Source organism: Colius striatus, chromosome 8 (assembly GCF_028858725.1).
Source record: "Colius striatus isolate bColStr4 chromosome 8, bColStr4.1.hap1, whole genome shotgun sequence".
Lineage (NCBI taxonomy): Eukaryota > Metazoa > Chordata > Aves > Coliiformes > Coliidae > Colius > Colius striatus.
In genome coordinates this window covers 2,590,859-2,616,534 of record NC_084766.1, presented here as the reverse complement: position 1 = coordinate 2,616,534, position 25,676 = coordinate 2,590,859, and the positions used below count along the sequence as shown (strand labels likewise).

The 25,676-nt window shown below is 42.3% G+C and overlaps 1 protein-coding gene across 5 annotated transcripts in view; it reads right to left on the bottom strand.

Moving 5' to 3' along the window:
* ADK (adenosine kinase) overlaps positions 1 to 25,676 on the bottom strand; it is a 253,036-nt gene that overhangs the window by 9,722 nt on the left and 217,638 nt on the right. For all 5 annotated transcript variants that reach the window (XM_062001445.1, XM_062001448.1, XM_062001447.1 and 2 more), the window contains exon 10: positions 8,417 to 8,503. In XM_062001445.1, the coding sequence (XP_061857429.1) occupies positions 8,417 to 8,503 (87 nt within the window). The remainder of the gene's footprint in view (positions 1 to 8,416; positions 8,504 to 25,676) is intronic.

Sequence of the window (25,676 nt, the reverse complement as noted above, 5' to 3'; positions counted from 1 at the left end):
GGGTTTTCTTCTCTTTCCTTTTTATTGCAACCTTGCCATCTTCCCACTTCAAGCACGAGCCCGTTTCAGCGTGGGGGCAGTGAAGACACCCTGGGAGACGGTACCATCCTGCTCTGCAACAGATGCAGCTAGAAGTGAGCGAGGACCCCACGAGCTGAGGCTGCAGCCTGAGCAGTACCATTCTGGTCCTTGTGCCAATCTCCACAGCAGCATGCCAAGTCGTATTAGACATGAAATAATGTATTTCAGCACATTTTTGTATTTCATTGTTGTGGTGTTGTTGTTGGAGCATCTCCCGTGAATTATAGCTTCATGTGACACATCGTTTCTTAGGGGACTATATCCTGCCCTGATTCCCAGGGGAATGTTCCTGATGATCCAATCTGACTAGTGCCTCTGTCTCTACTCAGAGTACATTAAAATAACACAAAAATATTACCAGCAGTCTGCGAGCAAGGTAATAACAACTCATTAAAGTCATTTCTAACCTTCCCCACGAACGTTCTCTTTATCCTTACATGATTTTCTAACACATGACATATTAACATGAAGTGAAACGTTCTGAGGATAGGGATTGCAGGCATGACAAACTATTTGAAACGGTGATGATTTGCTTTGAGGCGTGAAGTCGATTTGTAATTGTCCCATAGCTATTACAGCCAGAATTGCAACTTTATAATTGGTTTTGAGAATCTATTTTTAACACAGTGGGTGTGTTTTTTTTCAAAGGTATGCAACCTATCCCTTGTGGATTTCTCACAAAGCCTGTCCACAACGTCACTGAATTTATGGGGAGGTAACTCAGGCCTTTTCAAGCCCAGTTCTGCAAAATGTTAATCCTCTTGCTGTGTACTGAGGCTCCCTGAACGCTGATGGTGTCACTGACAGGAGAAGAGACGCGGTGGCTCGAAGGATCAGGTCCTGCTTCAGTCTAATTAGAAACTTCTGAGGGTTTTTAATTCCATACACTGATCCTTTTAACTGGATCTCTCACTTCTCCATGTTATTTAAAAAAATGACAGCAAGTACACCCATGTTTTGCCATCCAGGAATTCTACCAGGTATTTGGATTGCCTTCAAGCTGTACAGGGGAAAACGTGCATTGCCATGTTTAAGTTACTGTGTTCTGATCAAAAATACAGATGTAATAAAACTAAGATGAAGAGTCAGAAAGCAAGAGAACAAAACAATTCAACCAAGACTGCATCACAATGAAATCACACTTGAACAGGGCTCGCTCCCAGCTCCAAGTGTCACGCCAGCACGGAACGGTGTATTACTTCCAAAGAAAGAATCTTTGATTGGAAAGTGGTACAGAGGGAATGGAAAAGGAAGCAGGAGCATTCCATGCTTTTCCTGATGGAAATGTTTATGTTTTTGTTTAAGTAGCTGCAATTCAAATGGTGGCAAATCTCAACACCGTGCCGGTATTAATGTCGAAATTACTAACGACCGGCTCCGCTATTGATCAGAATAATGATGTGCTTCTAGCTGGGACTGAGAAAAATCAACTAGCAACACATAATCCAGTGATTTTCTCGTCTGTAGAAGGTCAGTTACAGAGATAACGTGGCCATCTAATGGCCTGGGTTTAGATGTGATGTTTATCTGAGAGAGTTACGAATGCCATCAGAGCACAGGGGCGGTGAGTCATGAGCACGTTGACAAGTTATCCCCCAGCAAGCAAAGATTGATGCCCTATCTGCAGCTCAGCTGTTATACTCATGTATGCTGTTGATAAAACAGGAGTATTAAAGATGGGCAAAACAGGCTGTCAGTCAAAGGGCCGATGACATTAAGAAGGTATTTTCTCTCTCAAAGCTTCGTATCTCATCAGCCACGATCTCAGTAACAACGGGACTGCTCAGAGGCAATTAGCCACCCATGTTGTTTAAATGAAGGATAAGCCAGTGCTGATTCCTGCTAGAACATTTCTCCTTACTTCAAAGAAAAGACAGAACAGTTCAAAGCAGTATCCCCTTGTCTCTCTGCTTGCAAAGGTAAATTTTGCAGCAGAAATCAGTCATAGCAAGTTCCATGCACATACATATTTAATGGGTACCACCAAAAAAATAGCCCTCACTCCCAGCTTGCAAAAAAAAGCTCCTCAAAGCTGTGGTGTTATCAGAAGGCAGTACTTCCCAGCAGTCATGTTCTAGCCACCGTGTCTCTCTCTACCAAACATGATTAAAAAATGACGACAACTTCCCAAGGTGTCTCAAGCAAGTATAAAAACCTCACCCAAATTAAAGGCCACTGTAAGTGGATTACGTAGCTTCTGGTATCACACTCCTGCTGGTCAGTAAAGAACTGTTCTAGTTCCTTGAACTCCTATTTCAACAACTCTAGAATGGTTTTTGGGGCGGGGAGTGGACTTGAGTGGGGGCAGATCTTACCACAGAAACTCACACAGAGATCAAACTACAACAAACAGGAGGAACACTGAATTTCCCTGCAATGCTTTTAGTGAAAACAGATTCTTCTACAAAACTCCTACAAATCCCTCAGGGAATTTTCTTGTTAATACAGTCACAAGCCATAATTTAGTACTCTGACAGACCATTCAGATCCCCTGGCTCTGCTGAAGGCACCGTGAGATCCTTTTGGCACGTTTAGCGCTCCTGGTATAGCCACGCAGCGACCAGGCATCAGAACTCATTTCATGTCTCACACATGCCTCCATCCACACAATTCCTTCACTGGAAATACATAAGAGACTTTGTAGACAAAGTCATGAATGCAGCCCATCTTTGCCCTAGATCAGATTGACTGTGAGAAGATGGGATTCCTATTGCATAAGCTTCATCTCTTAATTCAGCCAGCTTCTACTCTTTGGGCAGCGACAGTGTCCTCTGAAGATGACTGAGGCTGGATTCTCAGAGGAGCACAAAATGGCACCTGGGAACATAATTCCTGTAGGATTATAACTCACAGGACCTTAGCACAAGCTAGGTTGGAAGGGACCTCTGGAGGTCACTTGCTCTATCCCCTGGCTTAAAACAGGGCCACCTCAGATCATGTTAAATCCCATTTAGATGAATTTCATTTTAAAGATTCTTGGCTTCCTTCCATGAGAGATGGGTTCTGCAGAACAACAGCAGAAATATTACTATACTGTATTCAATTCCGTTTCCCTTTTTACCAACAGTCCACTGGTTTAAACCCACCAGCTTCAGTAGAGGTATTTCCAAGTTAGACCAATGTGTTCAGAAAATAGAACCAGACCACTTCTTAAAAAGGTTTCTGCAGCAAACTTTCAATACCAGAGGAGTAATGATGAGTGTTTTTCTCCTGTGTGCTACAGGTTCTTTGCAAATCTCTATTTCTATTCCTTGTGCTGTGTTTGTATAAACACACATCTATCTATAGGTAGGATATATTCAAAGAACGTTTCACATTCAGGATATGTTAACATTTCACTACTGTAGAAGTATACCAAAGATTCCTTAGCTTGCAAATCAAAGCTGGATGTCACTCCACAGAAAGCCATTTGCCTTTATCTCATGAAAACAGGCTAAAATTTGAACAATGTGGTGACCTTCAGGCAAACTCTCAGCAGCCCAGGGTCCTTATCTAATTTGTAGGCCTTCAGATCAAGATGGAAAAATAGCGTTTAGGCTTAACCTCTATATTAAAGATGATGGAATGGCTTTATTGAGCCAGTTTGGAAACTGAAACAAAAGGAGGGAAGCCCTGTCATGTCTAAAGAAAAGGACACCACGAGGCACACTCACGCAAGGACAAGTCCTGATGTCCCTGTCTTTAATCAAAGTAGTTCTCTGGTAGCTGAGACAGTAGTTGTCCATCTCATCAGATTCACACCAGGTTTCACATGGGAGATCAAGCGAACTGCTTACTCCATAAGCACGTGTGCCAATGAAGATCTGAAGGTAGCTTCCGAGCTCGAGCTATCAGCCTGACAAGATTCCTGGGTGCACGAAAGCTGCCAGTGGGGTTTTTAAACTGGCAGGTGGTTTGAGCCATCGACCTCAGCTTTGATCCCGGCAGAGGCAAACTGCTACCAGCTCATATTTGGCACTGTACAGGGTTAATGAAGAGCTCCTTCTGCCTCGGGATTCCTCTTCCTTGGGAAGGGTGGAACATACACTGGGTGTGATCATTCTGTCGCCGCTTCACCCCGCTACTTGGGAATGATTTGTGGTTACATTTCATACTCCAGTACTTTTCATGCAGTAGATGACTAAATCATAGTAGATTACTAAGTCAATATATTTATATTGACAGAACCCAAAGAAACATTGATCTCACACCTTCTTCTGTTCATTTATTACTAAGCCTCTGCCCAGTTCTAGGGAGCAGACAGATTGTGGGGGAGAGATTTCGCAGGGAACAATGTCAGGAACTGTCAGAAAAGACGCCGATTGTTTTCATTAGTTACGGTGGCAATGACAAAGGGGAGTCCAAACAGAAGGCAGACCTACTGTGGCTCAAGCAAGCAGGATGGCACAAGATGGTAAAACTGTCCATATTTCAATCTCTTTACCTCTATTAAATATGCTTCGATTACCATTATTGCAAAGGTTCAAACTGGGGCTGACTAGTAATAAATAAATGTTAATGTAACGAGTAATCAAACGTTCCCCAACCTCTAGAAACCGAGGCTGTAATTCCATTAAGAGGACTCCTGTGACACAAAGCCATGTCAGCAAAGCTCAAGTGATTTGTCAATGTCATCAGAACCTGGAGGTGGAACTGCAACGTTAATTTAGGGGTGTTTCAGGGCTCGATAACCGAGAAGCTGTGGTACCCCTGAAACCCATGGGAGGTGCTACCAAGTAAATTATTGTTATTATTGCTTAAACTTCTGAAAGGTAGCAGTGTTGCTGGAAAGCAACAAAGGCAGAACTCTGTTGGTATTGTTTACAGAAGGGTTTTTAGCATAAAGATACCTGCAGCACTTTGAAAATCCAGTTTCTCATCCATGCATTGCGCCAGCCTGAGTGGCAGATCACTTGATGCCTTCAGGAACAGGCAAGAAACTCAGAGATATTCCTGGTGCCAACTTAATAAAAACACATTGCAACTGAAGCATGCAGTTTATTTCTTCTTGCTAGCTGTTGGAGTGAGCTAGTTCTCCTTGGAGGCCGGTGGTTTCATGTTCAGAAACTCGTGAACCGACTCTCAGAGCTACAAGTGCCCAGAAACTTTGTGTCTTTAAACTTTTTCATGCCTTTAAGGTAGTTACACAGGTTCTTGAAAACAAACAAACAAAACCCCAACCCAAAAGTGTCTTGATTTGCTGCAGGAGGAGGGATTGGCCAAGTTGGCACAATTAGCAAGAAGGAACTTCCTTACAATCTGCGAGTTATACCCCTGGAAGAGAGTGGCTGCACGAAAGACCTTTCAAAATATGACAGAGCCTAACAAACCTGACCTCTTAATGTAAAATAAATCCTGCTTGATGGGGTTAGATCTCATCATATCCCACACTCCCCTCTCAGCCAAGACATTTCCTTCAACAAAACCCCTGTTCCATCGTGTTAATAAACCGGTCCCGGAGAAGCGTGGGAAGCTCTGCCACGGGAGTCTTGTTCTCTGCTGTTTGAATGAGAGAACCACTTTTCCAGGAGAGCATGCTGTAACACTGAGTGCATTTTTTATTCAAGGGATGAATTTTGAAGTGTTTTACTACAAGGACACTAAAATAAAAACATTCCACGTGCTGTAGCCTAGGTAGTAACAACTTGCTAAAAATCTCAGTCAAAGAAAGAAGAGAGAAAAGCACTGAAGAGGATGTATCCTTCTTCCCATTAGAAAAATCCTGTCAGGGCAGTTACACTGCATCTGGCTCTAGGCTAAAATCAACAGAAGACACAGATGTTGAGTAGCATTACCAACAGTACTGAAGAGGGCTTCTTGGTAAGGAGATAATAAAGAACTTCTCCCGTGGAAACACGTGAAAAGTGCGACACAGATAAAACACAGACGTTTCCCCCAAATGAAACACAGTCCAAACCAAACCATATCCAGCCCAATATCCTATTTCCTACATATGGGAAGGAAAAAGAAATGACTCCATAAAGAAGGAGACCACAGTATGTAAGACCAGAATCAGCTGTGTACCTCCACTATTATGACTCTCACATCTGGATTGAGCTCAGGAAAATCCGATCTCTGAGGAGAATAAATGACCAATCTATTATTTATGGGGTGACAGAGGAGAATGAAGATATCTCAGAAGCTACTAGAAGAACTATGGACATTCTAAAGCTCATGCTGCCGTGAGTCACAACAGGGAGAAACATGGTGCAACAAGACCCTCAGCTCACACGACGACACTCAGGTAAGTGCCTGGCTGCTGTGAGATTTCAGACGCATTTGCAACTGTTGAGCCAACTTGTATTGCACAGGGAAAACCAGCTGTGGTCAGTTCTTTGTCAGGTACTGAGGGACAACTCTACAATGCTATGATGCCATATTACCACTGGACTGCATTGCACTTGCATCCACACAAAAAGCATCAATGCCTCAGTGCTATGTTAAGGTTACTCCAAATACACTGCAGCTTGCTGTATCCACACACGTTAACTCAGCAGACCGGGAATGACAACAGGGAGACGATCTTTTAGAAGATCCTTTTCCTTCCCAATGGAGTTGAGCATTTTCCACATCATTTTTCCCCTTGGAGAAAGGAATCTCCCAACTGATCTAAGCCCAGTCTGACAGAGCATGCCTGAACTCCTTACCCCGCGGTGGAAGGCAGCAGTTTGGAATGAAGTGTGATGTGGCTCATATCAGCCTTTCCATTCAGGATGTTCTGAATAATCTACTGAAGCCAATGTTTTAGCCCTTTTACAGAAAAGCAACACCAGTACCAGGGGAAAGGATATAATTTGAAGAGGAAGGGTTACAAGAGATCAGGCAGCACTTAAAAGCCTGATTGTTTAGCTGCAGTAGTCTTCCTGCAGATAAAGGAGGAACGAACAAAAGTAGGATTATTAAGAAAGAAAAGTCTGGGTTTCAAGATGCCTAAAATGTGAAGAAGTGAGAACAAATAGAGCCCGAGACAAACATGGCAGGCAGATGAAAAGCTGCTTCCTGCTGAGGCAAAGCTTGGGGGGTGTCTGCCAGGCTGCCCACCTGAGCCCTACCCAGGGTTACTTCGTGTTTCAGGATCTGAAACCAAAACAGGCAAGGTCTCTTTTCTTTTTTTCCCTTTCCCACTTCAGAAGAACAGCAGCTTGCTGGCACAGTTGATACACAGAGCACACGTATACAAAGACAAGCACTTGAGGAAGATCTCGTTTATGTTACAGTCACTGTTACTTACTGGTTCAAACACAGTCTCGTGGTTTTGGAACGACAAAGAGCGACGAGCACGCGCCAAGAGGTGAATGGATAATGCGACCTAACGTGTTTCCCTCTATTTCTGTCCTTTTTGGTTCATGAAAGCACCAAAGCAAAGAGTAACAGCATTCCTATTTTCAGCCAGATTTGGGCATATACTGCAAATGTATCATTGGCTTAAGTGATGTATTAAGCAGGGATGGAGTTACTCACACGTTTAAGCTTACGCCGAGCACTCGCTCCAATCGGGACGCGCCTCCAACGCTTTAATTTGGTACCAGGGTGCTTGTTATCCCCTTCACAGCTACAAGACTGAGCCTTGCCATTCTATTTATAAAGTCTCTTTGGTAATGTTTCCACTAAATTAGTGACTAATGGAGCTCCTTACAGCTACTACGTAGTGGATATTGGAGCCTCCGGGATGCAGCAGTGCATCAGAGAGCTGCGTGTGTGGAGGTGACAATGAAGCACACAGCGTTTGGGTTAGGCTGGCTCTTGGCTTACATTGAATCAGTTTTTAAAACAGGCACAGACATAACATCCTCTTTTTCTTTCCTCCCCACTCCTCCTTAGAGCTTGTGCCAAAAGAAATAGTCAAGTTTGCAAATGGGTATTAAGCAATGCCAGATATTTTCTGGGTTTGTTTTAACAAATTAACCCTTTGTGTTCCTCCCCGATGTCCAAATAATTGTATTGGAAGCAGATGTTCTACCAAAATTGACGTGATCAGAAGACATTAGGCTTACTTATTAACATACTGTTTAATATTCACTACAACCTGTTTTAAAGAACAACAATGTGTTAACATTTAAGCCAGGAGGGATTTCTGTATACTATATAGTACTTGATGCAGCTTGTTTATGCAACAGTCTGACAGATACAATTAATCTCATGAAAACGATTGGAGTACAGCATAATGGCATAATGGCATATTAGTTTTAAAGTAATAGAGCCCACTTTCCCTTTGAAAAACAGAACTTAATTAAATCATGTAACTTCAGGATGCAGAGAAAAGCTCTAAAAGAATGGAGCTCGTAACAAAATGGTAGATTTTATACAGAGAGAATAATAGGATAATCTCCAAACAAAAGAAAGAAGTAAGAAATACCTCCAACAAATGCATCTCCAGCTCCATTGGTATCCACAATTTCACTCTGATCACTCACCAACACAGGGAAAGTAGTCACTTCATTTTCTGTAGCGGAAAGGGAGAATAAAACGTGAGTTATCTGGAAATACGACTTTGAAAAGCACGACAAACGGTGAAAGTCAAACCAACGCAAAACCGGAGCTCTGACCATTAACATGATCATTTGGATGAAAATAGGTTTGGTTTACAATCCTGCCTGCATTTAGTGCACAGGGATCTGGGGACATATTCGATCAAGCTATCCGTTGTGGACATTTTCATTAATTCCTTCCAGCCCCGTTTTGGTTTTCTAATGGACTAATATCAAGGGCAGTGGGGAAAAATGAAAGGTAAATTGGGAGGAACAACGTAAAACACCTGGGCATAAGGACAAGTCTGAGGAAAAGTGGTCTTGCCAAAAATAGCGCTTCCTATCAGTTGCAGAGAGGCGATGTGGCCTCTAGAATGGCCAGTCCAAGCCTCCAGAAGTTCAATGGGGCCGGAAAGAACCAAAATGCACGTGAAGTAACTAAAATAAAGCTGTGAAAGAAAAAGCAGGGAGTAGTGTAAACCGCAGTGCTCTCAAATCACATGTCTCTTTAAAGACACGGATCCGTCAGGAGCCTCACGACTTGCCATCTGACAAGATTTGGTTTCAAGATTCCGGTGACTTCACCCTCTCCTTCAGCATTTCTCTTTGAAAAGAAATATTTCCTTCTCTGCAGCTCCCTGCCCTCTACTGGCACTCGTTAAACTCATTGCAATGGGTGGATGCTCGGCATCTTCACCTCCAATTCACTGCCACGCCACGGTTCAACATAATTACACCACTTAGGTAGGATAACTTTAGAGTTCTAGGGTTATAAATTTAATATATGCCACTAATTAATCAGCTATGGCTTTCCAGGTGGTAATGTCATAATGACGTGATAAAAATATAATTACCACCTTGTCACAATACCTTGTTAAAGTGTAAATTACCCCTGTAACTGAGCCAATGGAAGTTCTGCCTCTGGTAGTCACTATGCATTAAACTGTCTCAGAGCAAACAGATTGTCCTTTGGCAGACAGCAGGAATTAAAGAAAAGGGGAGGGGGGAGAAAAGCCTGTCAACCAGTGAAAATGAAAACCATCAGGGCTGGGTTCTTTTCATTTTTGGTACAAAAAAACAGAAAGAAAAGGGGAAATAGATCCACCGGTAGCCGAAAGCTGGAGATGGGCAGTTTCCCCATCGTCCAGCAACGGAGCAGGTCACTAAAATCACTCTGACACCGACGTACACGGTGGCAAACAAGGAAACCTAGCTTGGGAGGCACATAAAGAATTCACAGTCTGAAAGCAGGCAAGTCTGTGTGTGCTGCAGAGGTACCAGAAGGATCCTGGTTTCTGTGAAATGCAGTGTATCAGCTCTACTGCTCTTCACCATCTGCTACTAAGTGAACCAGGCAGATATAATGATGCTGCCTCCAGAGGGAACTGTTGGCTGGCCCACCAGGAGGGGAGGGGCGGGCAGCATTACCAACAAACCAGCCATGAGAGGCAAAGGAAAAAGGGGAATGAAAGCCACAAGATGAATATTCCAATTAAAGAACAGGTTTCAGTCAGTTCTCGGTGCATCCTACTCTCTGGCCTGTTAAGAAAGCTATTTAGTAACGTGCTTCAACGCTGTGTTGTGCTCTTCAGATAGTCTTCAAGAGCAATGTTTGCTAGTGATTTTAGCAGGAATCATTTGCATTGGAAATCAAGAAGGAGAGGTCTTACATGAAACTCTGCCAGGAGAGCAGAGTGTATTCATCCCTTCCTTAGGAAGGTAGGTGCGATTTGCTCCAGATAACGCTAAAACAATGAACAAAGTGGTAACTCTGTTGAAGGCACACGGTAATAAACCAACCTGCTTCCTTCCCAAGTGTGCATGGGCACACACAGATGTTGTGTGTTAAATGCACAGCAGACACTTGCATACAAATGTATGTATTTGGGCACTGAGAGGGAATAATGCACAGACGTTGCGTTTCGAGTGCTGTAGATGGGGCTTGGCATCAGAAAAGACTCTATTCAAGCAAACTTACACAAATGTTCTCACCATCCTCTTTCTCCTTTCTTTTCCTCCTCTGTCTCTATTCCTTCCCTCAGCTCCCTCTAGTACTTGCAGGTAAGTATTGCACTATGAGCTCTTATTTCTCCTATGTGATGTAAGTAACAGAACTAGTCTAAACCCCCCCAAGTACATCGAGGAATTTGGTATGAGAACAACCCTTTTACTTTCCTGCCCCATCACAGTTTTCCAGCTCTACCTGAGCCACACATTCCAACTCTACAGCCTTCTATATTTTCAAGAGGAGCAACGATCCCGTCTTTTGAAGTACTGAAGTTTCAGAAGGAGCTGGCATGGTTTTGGAGCACGTCCTAAATTATAAAGAGACTACCATCTGCACACATCCAATAGGCAAATTATCCTTCTTTAACCTTAAGAGAGCTTCTACTACCCTAGCACGGTTAACAGTAATGCATATTGAAAGCTACAACAAAATAACACCACAGTGGGGGCTTTTTTTTTCCTTCCTCCACAATAAATGAAGTCAATTAGAATTAAAGCTGCCATTAAATTACCTTGCTATGTCTGTGTAATAGCATAAAAACAGCTAACATCTCTCACTGATCTGTGTTTTGTAACAACTAAGCACAATAGGGTGAATAAAGATGAAGCAGGAGCCTCCATTCAGAATGTCTGTGCTTTTGTGACTTTAATGTTGCTTTAACTTCATTCCTCTGTGTGATCTATTATGTTATAAAACTCCTAAATCCATCACAGGGAACACAGAGACACCTTGGCTAAGTGCACTGGTCATCAGTGGCCTTGCTTTTCAAAGTCACTTCTGATCTCATTCATCATTCTGAGAGCTTATGAAATAAAGAATAATTACATAAGTGTTGTGAAGTCCAAGTGCTGCTCCTCTGGGCATCAAATCCAGTGCTCTATTTTTAAGCAACAAAATTCTTCTATGGTAAACACCCTGGGATACAAGACATTCCACTTGGATATCATTTCCTGGAAGTCCAGGATTGTGAGTGCAAATTGCAACAAGGTGTCTTTAATTAGGGGAGTTCCAGCAACTTTAATGAAACCTAAAATCTCGAGGCTTTGATTGAGCTCTCAATGATTTTTACATTAGTGAGGAGCTCAACTGTTTTAGAGCGATGCAGAGACACTCTAAATCAAACATTAACGTGGTGATTTCATACTCACAGATGAATCAGAAGGAATCAGCTGGCTGGTAAATTCAGTTATTGCTAATTTGTCACGTTATGAACATAAAGATGTGAAATCTATCTTTATTTCCCTCAGGCAAAAATGTGTGCTAGCACACCTAAGCTTCAAGATGTTTTTGGAGGTAAAAGAGTCTGGAGAGGTAATAATTGGAGAGCAATATTAACTGAAAAAAAACCCAGTGCTCTTTCCATTCTAACACATTCAAGCTCCCAAATGAACACAAGCCTGCTTCGTGATGTTAACTGAAACAATCAAACTCTGATGATAGCTGCAAATACTCCAGGTTTGTCTTTAAACCAAATTAGAACCACAGACTACATGTCTACTCTTAGTACAGTAATAAACACCAGCAAGCAATCATTACATCCAATTAGGCTGAGTACTTTCCTTAACTGGGTCATTTACCAGTCTCTCTTGCTCTTAAAAGTAGATTAAATGTGTAAACTTACATTTAATTACCTGTAACAGAACTCTTATGGGCAACATGTTGGAGTGTCCTTTATTTTGTATTAAAGTAATATAAAAGGAAGAAAGGAGCCCTAAAATATATACAAAAATGGCTAGCTATTTCCTCCAATAATCTTTTGATCCACGGGCTGGCAGTGGTAGTACAGATGCTTACAAGATGGAGACACACTCAGGTTTCTCTTTGTAGGCTTTCACTTGTAAAATGATGGAACAACTGTGAAACAGAGCTCTGTCTCATCTCCTCCTACTCCCATCCTCTCTCGTTTTCTTTAGATGGGGGGCCAAAAGCAGATGAAAAGAAAGGAACAACCAAAAAAACCCAGAGAGAGACAGGAAGAACTTAATGGAACATAGAAAGCTGAACTCCAAACCTATAAATGTGTCTGGGCAGCCATAAGGTAATGAGAACAGTACTCGAAACAAGCCCATGTCAGTCAGGATGATTCTGAGCTCTTACCTCTCTCCAGAAGATAAACCCAGAAGTCTAAAGGCTCTATGTCTCTGCACATTCTTAAGTTGTCTTTAAAACAACACTTTCTCCTGTTTTCTCTACAGTAAAAAACTGCTGCTGTTGCTGTACTTCCCACAAAGACACCACACCTGAGAATGTAAACCAAACTGCAGCTCTTATCAGCGTGGCCCTGGCCCAAGTTAGAAGGCGACATGGGGCAGAGCACTGTGTGCTGAACCCCCAGTTACAAAGCCTTAACACTTCCACTGATGAGGTGTTTCAAACCTGGCACTGCTGACTCAACCTGTCACTCCTAAGCAAAGGGAAGGAGATGCTGCATTTTCAGGCTGGGACTCTCAGCTCGCTGTGCTGGTCCAACAACAGTGTGTGTGTTAACTCCACCTTGTTGCTCACTCCAACATCCCCTCTTCTCCTCCACCCATGTCTGTGCACCCAGGCCTGGTGCTGGACTCACATAGGGTTTGTCAGAGAAAGAAGGCAATTATTTGTGCTAGTCAATGGAGCTGCACAGCACAAGTGAGATGCAAGTCAGCCACGTGCTTTGGAATCCTCCTCATCAGGTGTTTTAATAAGACACAACACAGGGTGCTGCACTCTGAGGAATTCAACCTGGAGCCAAGGCAATTTTGCATCTAGTAACACAGAGGTTAAGCCCTTATTGCTACGACAAAGTTACCCTAAACAAGTTACAGAGTAGTTGTCATTCACAAGCCATCTATAGGTCTATGGTGTGATATGATTAATACAAACATGGATTTATTTCCATGATGGAAGACCCAAGCAGTGCAATCAGGCTGAAACTCCCTTTGCAGCTTCCTAAGCAAAAGTAAGTCCAGATAGCTGTGTTGGCCAGGATGCAAAGCACTGTCCCTCAGAGGCAGCTCATTCATTTGCACTAGAAACGGAGAAGGAACACGATGCCAAAAACTTTGTGTCTTCTACACGTGGTCCTATAGATACCTGCAGGGGAAATGACAGCGTGCAGATCCCATTTTCCCTCTTTCCTAGGAGGTAAAGTTAATCCAAACATGTTTAGAGAGACTTATCTTCCCTTTACAGGGACGTACACACGGTCCCATTATCCAGTTGAGTGTTTTTATTCAGAAGTCACACTCACAGCACCTCACCAAAGGGTGATTCATAGAATTAGAGTTAAAAGGGGAAAGAAGGGCCCTCCAAAGGAACTTGTACAGTCACACACAGCCACTGTTAGCAATGATGTGAAATCAAACACCGTTTTTGCACCCACGTTTGATTCCATCTGCGCTCCTGTGAATGCAATGCCACTTCTTTGAAAGAACTCTTCATTTAGAGCAGCGTGAGATCAGACTCAGAACTCTGCACCTAGTTACAGCAATTACAGCATCGACTAATGACTTGTGAATGGCTTCTATAGGCCCAAACGTGGTTTGTTCCCTTTCTAGAAGTGGTTTAAGAACCACTTAAACGCCAATATCTTCTGTATTATTTCTGCCAGGGCTAGGAGTTGAAGCTCTGCTTCTCATAGCAAATAACTCTTTGTCTGTACAAGCAAACAAAGCACCATGAGTGCAAAATATGGAGAAGCACGGGCTCAACAGAAAACGCTGGGTTTTGCTTCAGTTTGGTTCCTAACGTTTGAGAAACAAAACATCTACGTGCACAAATAGGGACAAACTGCCCTAAAGAACGAGCCCCTGCATTTTTCTGGCACGTATCACAATGTTTAAGGTTTGGAATGGCAATGAACTCTGTTGGAAAAGCCTTTTCTGAGCACAGGAGGGTATTGGCATTTGCCCGCCAGGCACAGGCTCAGAGGGAGCTGAAACGGCGCCCACCGACCTGCCGGGAAACGCGCTGCTCGGGCTCAGCGGGGCTGCGGAGGCATAAGGTAGTGCTCAGAGCTAAAGCCTTTTCCTGGCATTCTGTCCCAACCAGGAAAGGTGGTGAGGACTTTCTGAGAAGGCAAAAGGTGTGAAGTCACAGGTACCAAAGTTAAGGAAAGCTTCTGCAGGTTTCAGCCATAAGAACGCCGTGGCTGTTTTGGAATTGCTACGAAGAGCACAGCTCAAAATCAGTCCTGGAACAAGAAGAGACGGGCTACAATAAACAAACCCCATGAATTGTATGATCCTCATCTCTACTGAGGGCATGCTGTACTGCAGGGAGCCTGGCCCACACCAGGGGAAGCCCAGGGGGACACAAAACCAGAGCTTGGATAGGAACAAATATCAATATCCCTTCCTGCACTGTATTGGTTTGGTCGCTCTACATCTCACTTGATCCTTACATGTAGAAGACCGAGCCAGCACACCCCACACACCATTATTGTTTGAGCTGTGTATGGGAAATACAAACAAATCTATTTCTGTCTGTAAACAGGTAGCTCAAGAACTGAAAACACAGGCAAAGGATGGAAGCTGGAATGTCAACATCTAAGGTAAAGAATACGTCACCAATATACACCCAAGTTACACACCAACACGTGTGTTCTGGCTCACATCTGCACTTCAGCCTTCTGGAACTTGGCTATGGGGACTTTGCACAAAAGCAGCATCTTTCAGCTCAGGAAGCAGACCCTGTGCTTCCCTTACTGTTTACACTGACCCCCACGCTAGCAGGAACGTGTCTGTTTGAACTCCATTCCACGGTGTTCTACAGATACACTTCAAACCACGGCATGGCTGGACCACTGAAGCACTGTCCTGTGGGAGAACTTCCTGACAAGCATCGACCTACAATCAGGCCAAAGCAATTCCTACCTAAAAAGTCATGGGGGCATTGGCTAAAAGGAGAAAAAACCACATCATCCATCGATTTCCAGCAGGACAAATGCTGCATTATGCTTCACATTTTTAATACACCAAGCATACTGCCCTAATGGGGCAAACACACCTATCAAAACCTGCAAGCTTTCTTGGCTATACCTCAGTTTCAGAGTGGTGAACACAGAAATCACACAGTTTCAATAAATGCCGTGTTACATGACAGCTTTGTTTATGCTACATGATAATCTGAGAAGCACGGGTTGTCAGTGGAGGCAGAAATGGGCCCAGGGCACTTCTCTTTTACTTGAGCATCAGTAAGACTGAAAAGAGAAGGAGTGAGCATTAGGTCACTGCAGAGCAGTTCTGAAGGAGCCTTTTTTCTTCTGGGAGAATTTATATTTAGGTTCATACATAAAAATCAGTCCATGGAAATGAAAGAGACAGCCTTCCCTAGAAACATTACTAAAAATAAGTTAATGTGTTTATATATAGAGAGAGAGATATGTCTCCTTTCAAAAAAATAACTAATTGGATACTAGCTGGACATTGCTGAGGTGGATGTGCCACAGAAATTCCTCAGCATTGCCTTTCAATATTCAAATTCCACCTAGGAACTGTAATTTTTCATCCTTTTAACTCAGAGCTGAGCTCTGGAACTTTCACAATCGCCTTCTCCTCCCGCTGTATTTGTACATTCTGCGTTGCCTTTAATTAAGATCTCCCTGGACTATTTACTTCTTCTGACGGATGGAACATGCTTGCTAAACAAATTTTCTCAGGCTTTTTGCAGGTTTAAAATCTATTTAGAAGACATCACTGCAGTGGAGGCTGAAATTTGTTCTAACCTCAGTGGGAAAATATTCTGCTGTTAAAATGTCAGTTGAAAACGGAGCAACTCCACTGTTTTCAATGGAATTCCTTAAGCATTATGCCGGTCCAGAAAGAGGATTTGGCCTCAGTTGATGTTTATTTCCCCCAATATTAGTTGCAGATAATTTCTTAGATGATAAAATACCCCAAACTATGATCTGTGTAGCATCAATCAGTTAAAAAGTATCAGCTCACCACTGCTGTAAGCAGGATGGTCAATCTACCACATAATACGTTTTAACCCGGATTATGCAACTCTGAATTTATTTGCTACACAGTGAAATGAAACTCATTTGGATACAGTTGTTGCAATTGCAGTTTTGACAGTTTCCAGCAATAGCTCTTGCATCCTATGTTTGTGTAGCAAGCCCTTAAAAGCTTGGCAGTAGCATGTAGTATGGGCACTCAGGAAGGTAACACAACAGGCTTCACAGTGTGTTGCACTGTCATTTAAAGTAAACCCCAATGCTATAAAAACAAGTTGCTTAACAAAAACCAAAACAGGTAACCTAGCAGGCAAATTAAAACCTACCAGCCTCTATCTCTGCAGAACCCTGTCAAAATCCTGCCACCGCCTGTCACTCTCAGTTACTTTAAAGATTACTTTCCATAGCATTAAATTGCTGAATCATTCCGTTTTATTTCAATCTAAACCCCCAAAACAACACCTTGATCTCCTTTCTGGAAGGAATAGATGGTTTCTAAAGTGATCAGAGCTCTAGTTGGCACGTGTAGGGATGCTTAACTTGTCATCTTTTAAGCCTAACTTGTATTATTGTGAAGGTGACCACCGAGGTGTCCATTAGAACAACAGCAATGAGAGATTCCTACTGTACAAACTCAGTATAAACTGAAAACACATCAAAACACAACTTAGTGCTTATTCAGACATACTGCCTGCTTTTTCCTTTTTGCCATCTCATAGAGGAAATAAATGCAAGCGAAAAACAACAACAACAAAGGCTTTGAATTTAACACTTTGGAAGAAAAGGTTTCCTTTTCCCACAGAAACAAGATGAACCTCTGTAACCCTCAGCTTGCCAAATTTATACTTGTACCAAACTTCATCTCTGCTGCGTCCTGTCTTCTCCTTCAGCCTCTTTCCCCTCATCCTTCGCTGCTCTCTGCTGATTCCCACTGGTTACAGAGACGAGCGAGGTGTCTGCTGGTGACACGGAGGCTGACTGGAGCCAAGGAGCCCAGCACAATCAGGATTTTTATGCCAACAAAAACCGAGAAGGCTTCATTCTTTTTCCATATAAATACAAACGTGATGCGATAGCAGCGGCTGAGGGCGCCAGGAAGGAACGCCGCTGCTTGGGAGCACACCAGCGTTCGGGGTGCGTTTATTCTGCTCAATGCACTTGTCAAACTCGACCTTTGAGCCTGTACTGTTTTACTCATCCAGTCTCTTGTTTCCTGTTTCTGATTTTATTCTTAAATGCTTGTACATTTTGAGCATTCAGGCTGAACTAGAGGAGCGGGGCTCTGCTCCCGTAGCTCTAACCTTTTGTGAGTTGGCCTCCGGTTCCTTGTTAACCAAAACCAGGTAATCCACCAGTGCCTACAGTCCCCAAGGAGAGAAGGGCTGTCGCACCCCACCAATTTGGTTGCAGCAGCACAAGGTGTGCTCCAGCCCTAGCCTATCCCTAACATTGGCTTCGGACAACCAAACCTCATTTCTCTTTACCATCATTTTCCAACGCGTTTTAATATCTGCGTTCGCTTCTCCAAGCCATTTGAGAGCACAGCTTCACAATGCTCTCATCTTGTGCATGAGTGCAGTGACTACCCCAGAAGCCAACATGAAATACATATCTAACTTGCTTTACTTTGTTTGCCCAAACATCTCTTTTGGTTGCACACACAAAGGCTGCTTTATGGTTTCTGGATTCTGCTTTTCAACAACCGTGCGTTGATTATTGAAATGTTTAAGCTGCTATTTAAGCAGGGAATCAAAACCACCCCAATCTTCAGGGTTTTTAAACTTGGTTTTAGCCAAATATTAAAATATCAGTGCAGAAGGGAGATACATTCCATGATGCACCAGAAGTTAAAAGTGCATTTTGAGCACTCTACGAACAACAGTGCTTAACTGCTCATAAATGGATTTTCATGTTTTTGGAGCGATTTACAGCGTGCAATAGGTATTGCACTGTAATCTAATGCACCACAATTGCATCATTTTTGACCAACTTGCTGTTGATAAATAATGCAAGCATTAGGTTATTAAATTTTTTACAATTAAGTGACTAAGAAAGCTGTTTATTGCCTTCCGTTGTACCCTCTGTTAATAAGATCGTTGTTGCAGATGTTCATGTATGCTGCATTGATGTTTAATGGTGCATGATGCTCTAGGTGGTTCCCATAACCTTGCTTTGTCTACTATGAGCTGACTCAATTGATATGATAATAGAGAAAAGAGGTCTGAAACAAGCTGGGCTGTACTGGCACGATTTGCATAACCTTTAAATTTGCCATCATTTGATAGCCAACTGCTTCTGAAAAAATTCTTCTTCGGTTGTCAGCAACAACAATGTACTGTACCAACAGCATCCTGCAGTTGGACAGGTGGAGAGGAAAGAGAGGGCATGCATAGTTTTCTTGCACTTTTATATTCTATCAGGAGATGTACTTATTATCAGATTTACAAAGCTGACAATTTGGAACAGAGTTCTGCAGCTTCGTTTGTGATCAATTGCTATTAGCCACAATGCATGGCCTGGCATCTTTTCAGGTTCACAGTACAATATCACAGTGTCAGATTACAAGGGACATAAATATTTGGTTCCATAGACTCCTCTCTGATTTAGCTTTGACTGCTAATCACTGGGGCTGGCAGGAGAATCAGGATGGATTAGGAGGGCAGTGGAGGGCACAGCAGTAGACTACAGCGGACAAAATCGACGTCAGCAGCCTTCCAAACTTTTAAATTTGTCTTCTGATGACTCCATGTACCCTTTTTTTTTGAACAAACATTAGTCTTACATCACTCAGTAGGCATATCCAAAACATAACAACACAGGAATAGTTCATGTTGACTGTATTCACTAAATCTGCCTCTGTATACACTTTAAGTCAGGTCTGCTTACTTTACTGACTTTATTATTCATAACAAAGAAAACAGCCACAGTGAGAGGGAGCCGGAGCCTACTTTCATTCAAAGGGGATCAACTGCATAAACGTTGTTTTTGTGGTGTCCAGGGGTTTATATGTAAGCTGACAGCTCACATTCTACACCATGCTCAGGTGTTTCACAGCACTGCTACATGAGCAACGTGCACAGCTACTTTTTAGATATGGCCTTTAAACAAGTTCCACTTTGCTTTACCTGCAAAATCTACTGTAAGAATCCCTGAGCCAAACCCATCAGAAAATCTCACAATTCCACTTTTAGACAACTAACTGCTTTTGAGAACTTCAATTAACCTCCCCAGGCGTTTTGTCATCTTACACAAAATGAATCCTAAATCCCCAAGTCAGGCAAAGCGAGACCCATGCAAACCTTCCCTTCCTTCACCTTTCCTGCTAGCCATCATCTCTGCTCTGTCCCTCCCGGAGCTAAGGATTTGTCTCCCATTCAATCACCTGTTTCCCACAACTTCCATTACTTGCAACTGGATGCTACAGCAGAGAAACTTCTAATCAAAGGGCTGGTTCCTATAGTTGGTTTTTGTCCAGGGTCACCACACAGACCCACATTTTACTATCCTTCCACTCTGTGCAATTATTTTATAGTGACTATTTGAGCAGGTAAAGATCAGAGGCTTGGAAACATAAGCTCCATCATTTATGGCAAAAGCATGACATGGATAGGTACAATTTAAACTTTTCTACAGTGTTCATTCAACTGTAATCACAAGATGGGAAATAAAATCTCTAGATTAAAGGTGATAGGCTATCAGAGTCTGTAGGGCACCTTCTGAGGAGAGATTCTGCTGCTCAAACTCCTCTGTGATGATTTGTTATGAAGTGAACTGCTGCCTACTAAAAAAGGCTAACACTGCCAAAATAATGGGGGAAAAAAGATCTCCCACAGGATATATTCTGCCTACATACCAGTGGTCAAAGGGCCCAGTTCTTCATGCACCTCGTTTGCAACAGACAGCAAAGAAGAAACCTTCAGGTAACGTGTCATCAAACCTCTCAGCATGGATCAAGTTTGCATTTTGTATAACCTCGAGGCAGACCACAAAGATGCAATTGGAGACTGCAGACAAAAAACCACCCATGGATCAGTAGAAACCATTAATATTCACGGATGTTTCAAGTCCTCCATGGCCAGAATCAATAGCCAATGAAGTTAATGAGACCTTTCCATTGATCTCAGAAGACACTGGGTTGAACCTCAAGAGGCAATAACATCATATCCTCTGTAAGTGTTCCAGTTGATAACACATGAGTTGCCATCTCCCATCCAGAGCTTCACCAGTGAACAACAGATCTGTTGTCTTACTTCTAACTGGTTCTGCAAACTGGGCAACGTACCTTTATCAAACTTAACATGGAGTGTTTAATATCTCTAATTGAAGAGCAGTCAAGGCCCCAGTAGATAATTGCAGTGTTAACACCAATATGAGATCCATAAATAAGACAATTGCTGTTTATATAAGAAGGAAACAAAAAGAAAAGCCCTTATTGTGTCATCCTCCCCAAAGATTGAGGTTTTCTTTTGTTTTAACTTTCAGCCTCTAGAAGCAATGCTTCAAACTCTTAGGTCTTCTAACACATCTAAGCCCATCCAATAGATTTAATCACTGATAAGTAGAGTTCTAAGTTCAAACTGGCCTTGACCTTGGGCAGTATGACATTATCTGAAAACCATTAATGGGCTGAAACTAAAGGAAAAGCTCATTAATAAAAGCAAAACCGTACAAAGGTAAAGGCAGGGGAGAAATAAAACCCCAGGAAAAAAAACCCAGAAAAAAAAAGAGGAAGTTTTATTAAAAGTATTGATCATGACCCAGGGCACCACAGACATTGATCTTCCCACATCTCCACAGGAGAAAAAAAAAGTCAACAAATTATTGATCTATTATGAAACCAGCTGAACAAGCCACACATTTAATTCCTTGCTATGAAAAATAGAATCACACCAAATTAGGGTAAAGAGAAAACGTATATATCTTAAATAACTAGATAAATATACACATCTCAGCTATATACCTTAAAAAATGCCTGTTTGATTAATGTCATAAAATAGCCACTCTGTTAGCATGGTTTGAACCTCAGTGTCAGGGGGTGAGGAGCCTCTGCACCGTAAGCCTTTAAAGATTGTGTTCCAGGTTTCAACTCATTGAAGCATTTGCTCTCAAGGAGAAATGGCTAAAGTCAAATACTGGATATTGCAGCAATACAGGAGGCACGTGTAGAAGTGGAGAGCTTTAAACTTTAAGCCTAACTGTCAGGGAAGGTGTATAGGATAATTCTTTCCTATGAAACAGAATACTGTAGTTTTGCATTTCCTCCAGTTGGTCCAAAAAGCCAGAAAGGTATTATTCACACTGACATCACGTTGTAGCTGTGAAAACAATTGCTGAACAGAAAGCAAAGCCAGCAGAATTTCACGTGTGGTGCCCGTGGAGAGGGGGCAAGTGACGTTTTCAGAAAGTGAGGGATAACCTCGACCGAGTCACATCCATCCACGGACACGTGAAAAGCACAAACTACATTTGGAAGGCTGTCACTAGTTCCAGTGGTTCCCAATTACTGAATGACCAATTCTGCTGTCATAGAATCATAGAATGGTAGTGGTTGGGAGGGACCTTTAGAGATGATCCAGTCCAAGCCCCCTGCAGAAGCAGGGTCACCTAGATTAGGTTGCATAGGAACATGTGCAGGAGGGGCTTGAAGACCTCCAAGGAAGGAGACTCCACACTATTCTTTTAATGTAATTCTATGATAAAATTGGTGGCTTTCACTGTATGAGATGTCAAAGAGATTGCTTCTTTTCTGATCGTATATGCATGGCTCTGCCCCCTTATTCTTTGGTCTTTGCTTTGCAGACAGTTCTTCATCGCTACCAACTGATCATGGAGCAACTTCACTTCCCTCTCTGGAGCTGCAGTCTTTGCTACATGGAAAAGGTCTACAGTTTGCACATACTGCAGCCTCATTCTTGTCTCCTGCTGCAAATGCTGCATTCTCTCCTTTCATGCTGGCACTAGAGCTCATCTAGACCCTGCAACGAGCTGGTTCAGGCAGCTCAACACCTTACTGGGGGAGGTTTCTGCCTGTTGCAGATACCAACTCAGACAGACCTTTGGTCTGCCTCAGTCCTGCTCCCACTCTTTAATGATCTCTCCATCATCATAAGATTTCTGCTAAGAAATCTACTATGCAGTGGATTTGTGTATTAACAAGAATTCTTTTTACAATTAAGCTACAAAACCCATCTTCCTAAATCTATCTGTTTGTATCTGAGAAACAAACACAGCAAATCTTCTGAGTACGAGGAAACACTGCCTGGTCCTGAGGAATGGGATAGAGGCACGTCTTTATGGCCTTTCCACATACATGTATTTTTCACAGCTTAAAGGGGCACTTTTCCCTCAGAATGCCACAATGTAAATTCACCACAGTACCTGAAGTTTGAGGTAGGTTTAGTAAGAGGCACAGTTTGGCCTTGAAAATTCCTAATTATTAGTGATTATACATGAAAAGTGTATTTCCTAGCTTCACTCTCAGCTTTTGGACTGAACTGGTGTGTTCACACATCAGACTAGAAAATACATCTTTGTCTTAAATCAACATGATGCTCCCGAACCACACACATATTACATTTGTGTCTTTGAGATACAACAGTTGATACACTTTCAAGTCCAGTCAAGACTCCAGTATCCAGGAACTTAGCTTTTCATGATGTTTCAGCTGTCTAATCAAATGCTCAGACCTCCTCTCCCACACAGCACGAATGGCCTCAGTCACAGAAAAGGTATTGCCAGCTTTGGGATTCATTAATCCCTATCAACAAATGTTCATTATGAATTTAGGTTTTGTGCTTTCTTAAGTCAAAACTGAACTAAAAATAATGCTATTGGGCTTTTCTACCTCCCTTGTTACAAAGTCCATTAGAGGACTAAAAGTTCCCTTTCTCCTAAATCCAGTTTTGGTTTTTTAAGCTTTTCTGTCCGTGTTTGAATATAAAGTGAGAGGAAAGAGTGAAAGGGTGCAACCCTGTGAAAAAGAGAGCACACTGTAATATAACCCAACTACTATTTCTCCAGGTCCAAGACACTACTTTTATTTGTGTGAACACATAGGAAGGCTGGCTGATATAAAAAAAGAGCTAGGCAAGGTTTTCTTGTCTGGAAGGCAAAGCATGACAGCTGTAAGCAGGGGAAAAAATAACACTTCTCCTTTCTTCTTGGAAGGGAACACACAACACTCAGTAACTTACAGAAAGAGGAGCTGCAAACAGGCCCACCATAAAATGTCAGCAGTGTCAATAGTAATAAATACTTTGATGTTTTATAGATAGGCTCAGAAGGTCACATGCTGGTCTATGACTGCAGCACAACCTGACAAAGAAAACCGACTGACCTCTGCTTAGAGTAAGTTGTTTGCTTGCACATCAGTCCTGTTTATTCCCCCAAAAAGCATACAGCATCACAACATGATGATTTACACACAGCTCTTAAAATCCCTCTAGCTTCCCCTGTGTTGACAATCTCTCTGAAAACAAGGGGTTTAAAACTCTTCTGAAACATTTAAGACCCAACACATCGTTGCAAAGTAAAAGAAGCTTCACCATTCACAACAACATACTGTTGTGTGTCGGTACCATTTAGATCTGGTTTTGGTTCTACCCAAACACATAAACTTTTAATTTATGAGCATCTCTGTATCTTTTGCCTTAAGAATGGTTATACTGGGTGACAGCAACATCCTTTTAGTTCAGCATCCCGTTGCAGGTAACAGGCAGAGGCAAATGCCTTAGTACTGCTCCAACATCAAGAGCTTGGTTGGTGGGTTCTGGTAATGTTGCAAGGTCTATCGTGACACATTAATTTGTCTACACTGTACATGCTGTTTGATTTATGGAATACATTAAAGCACAATCAGTAGAAATTAACAAAACTGTTTTGGCACCTACTATGTGGCACCAAGAAACATTTAAGGTGGACTTTTGTCATTTTACCACAAGTGCCAGCACTGCTTGACACAATAGTTACAACATCTCAAGTAACGTATTCCAAAAACTGGAGGAGATGTGAGGGGTCAGTAAGCCCTAACTGAGGTGGTTTTAATGCTTGAATCCTTTACAAAAAAAAGTCCATTTTTACTGCCTTATTGTAATGCACAAGGTTACTGCCAATGTGCCCTTAACAGAGGTGGTCTTGCAAACACGGTGGGGAAAGTTGTGTGTTCAGGCCCCAACATGCCAGATTTCATCATTCACAGCTTCCAAAATGCTGAAGTGGTTTTCTTTAATTTTGGATTGTTTTTCTTTCCTCTATTAAAGCTATAAAACAAGCCAAGTTTAAAGTTTGTAGCTTCAGCTGTTTTTGAATTATGCAAATATTTCAATATAAAAGTGTGTTTTTCCATCGCTTGAACCGATTCTGCTCAGACTTTCCAAAGATTTCCCTTTGGGCCAAGACCAGCCATAAAACCTATCTGACTACAAGTAATTTGTTTAAAAATGTTATGAGCAACTCTGTGAAAAGGATAGCTTTCACAGTGTTTGATTCTGACAAATGGTATAGCACACATAGAGATATGACATATGTGTTCTTGCCAGAGCTTGTGAGTTTTGGTGCGTTTCTTAAAAGCTCCAGCTGCTGAAACCAGGAGGTTGGATGTGTTCAGAACTGTCCCTGCTCTCCTTGCATGTGTGTTCTTTATGGTTACAGGAAAAAAAAAGGATAGAAACGTGAAATGCATGTATCACAAACTCAGGAACCCTCAGTCAAATCCAGAATCTCAGGGCTAGGAAGAGGGATGTGATGGAACAAGGCTGTTGCAGTGGGAGCAGAGTCTTCATAGCCAAGTAATGGATGAGGAGCAAGGAATTAACCCAGCATTGTTCCTCAAATAACATCTTATAGTAAGCAAGTCTATAGATCTAATCTTCAGTTACCAGTATCTTTTCCAAAGTATAATCCTCTGCTCCGAGGGGTTTCATCCCAGGTGCCTCTCACAGGCTACTCTTAACTCAGTCATGTTGGAGAAGGATGCTACAGAAAATCACAGTGTTTTTGCCAGTGTTAATTCTTAAAGATTCAATAACTTCTTCAGTAAAAAAGATAAAATTCAACATCACCAAAAAATGTACCTCAGGTTGCCCAGAGAGGTGGTGGATGCTTCCCCTGGGAAACATTCAAGGCCAGGCTGGACAGGGCTCTGAGCAAAGACATCTAGTTGAAGATGTCCTTGCTCGTTGAAGGGGGGTTGGACTATATGACCTTT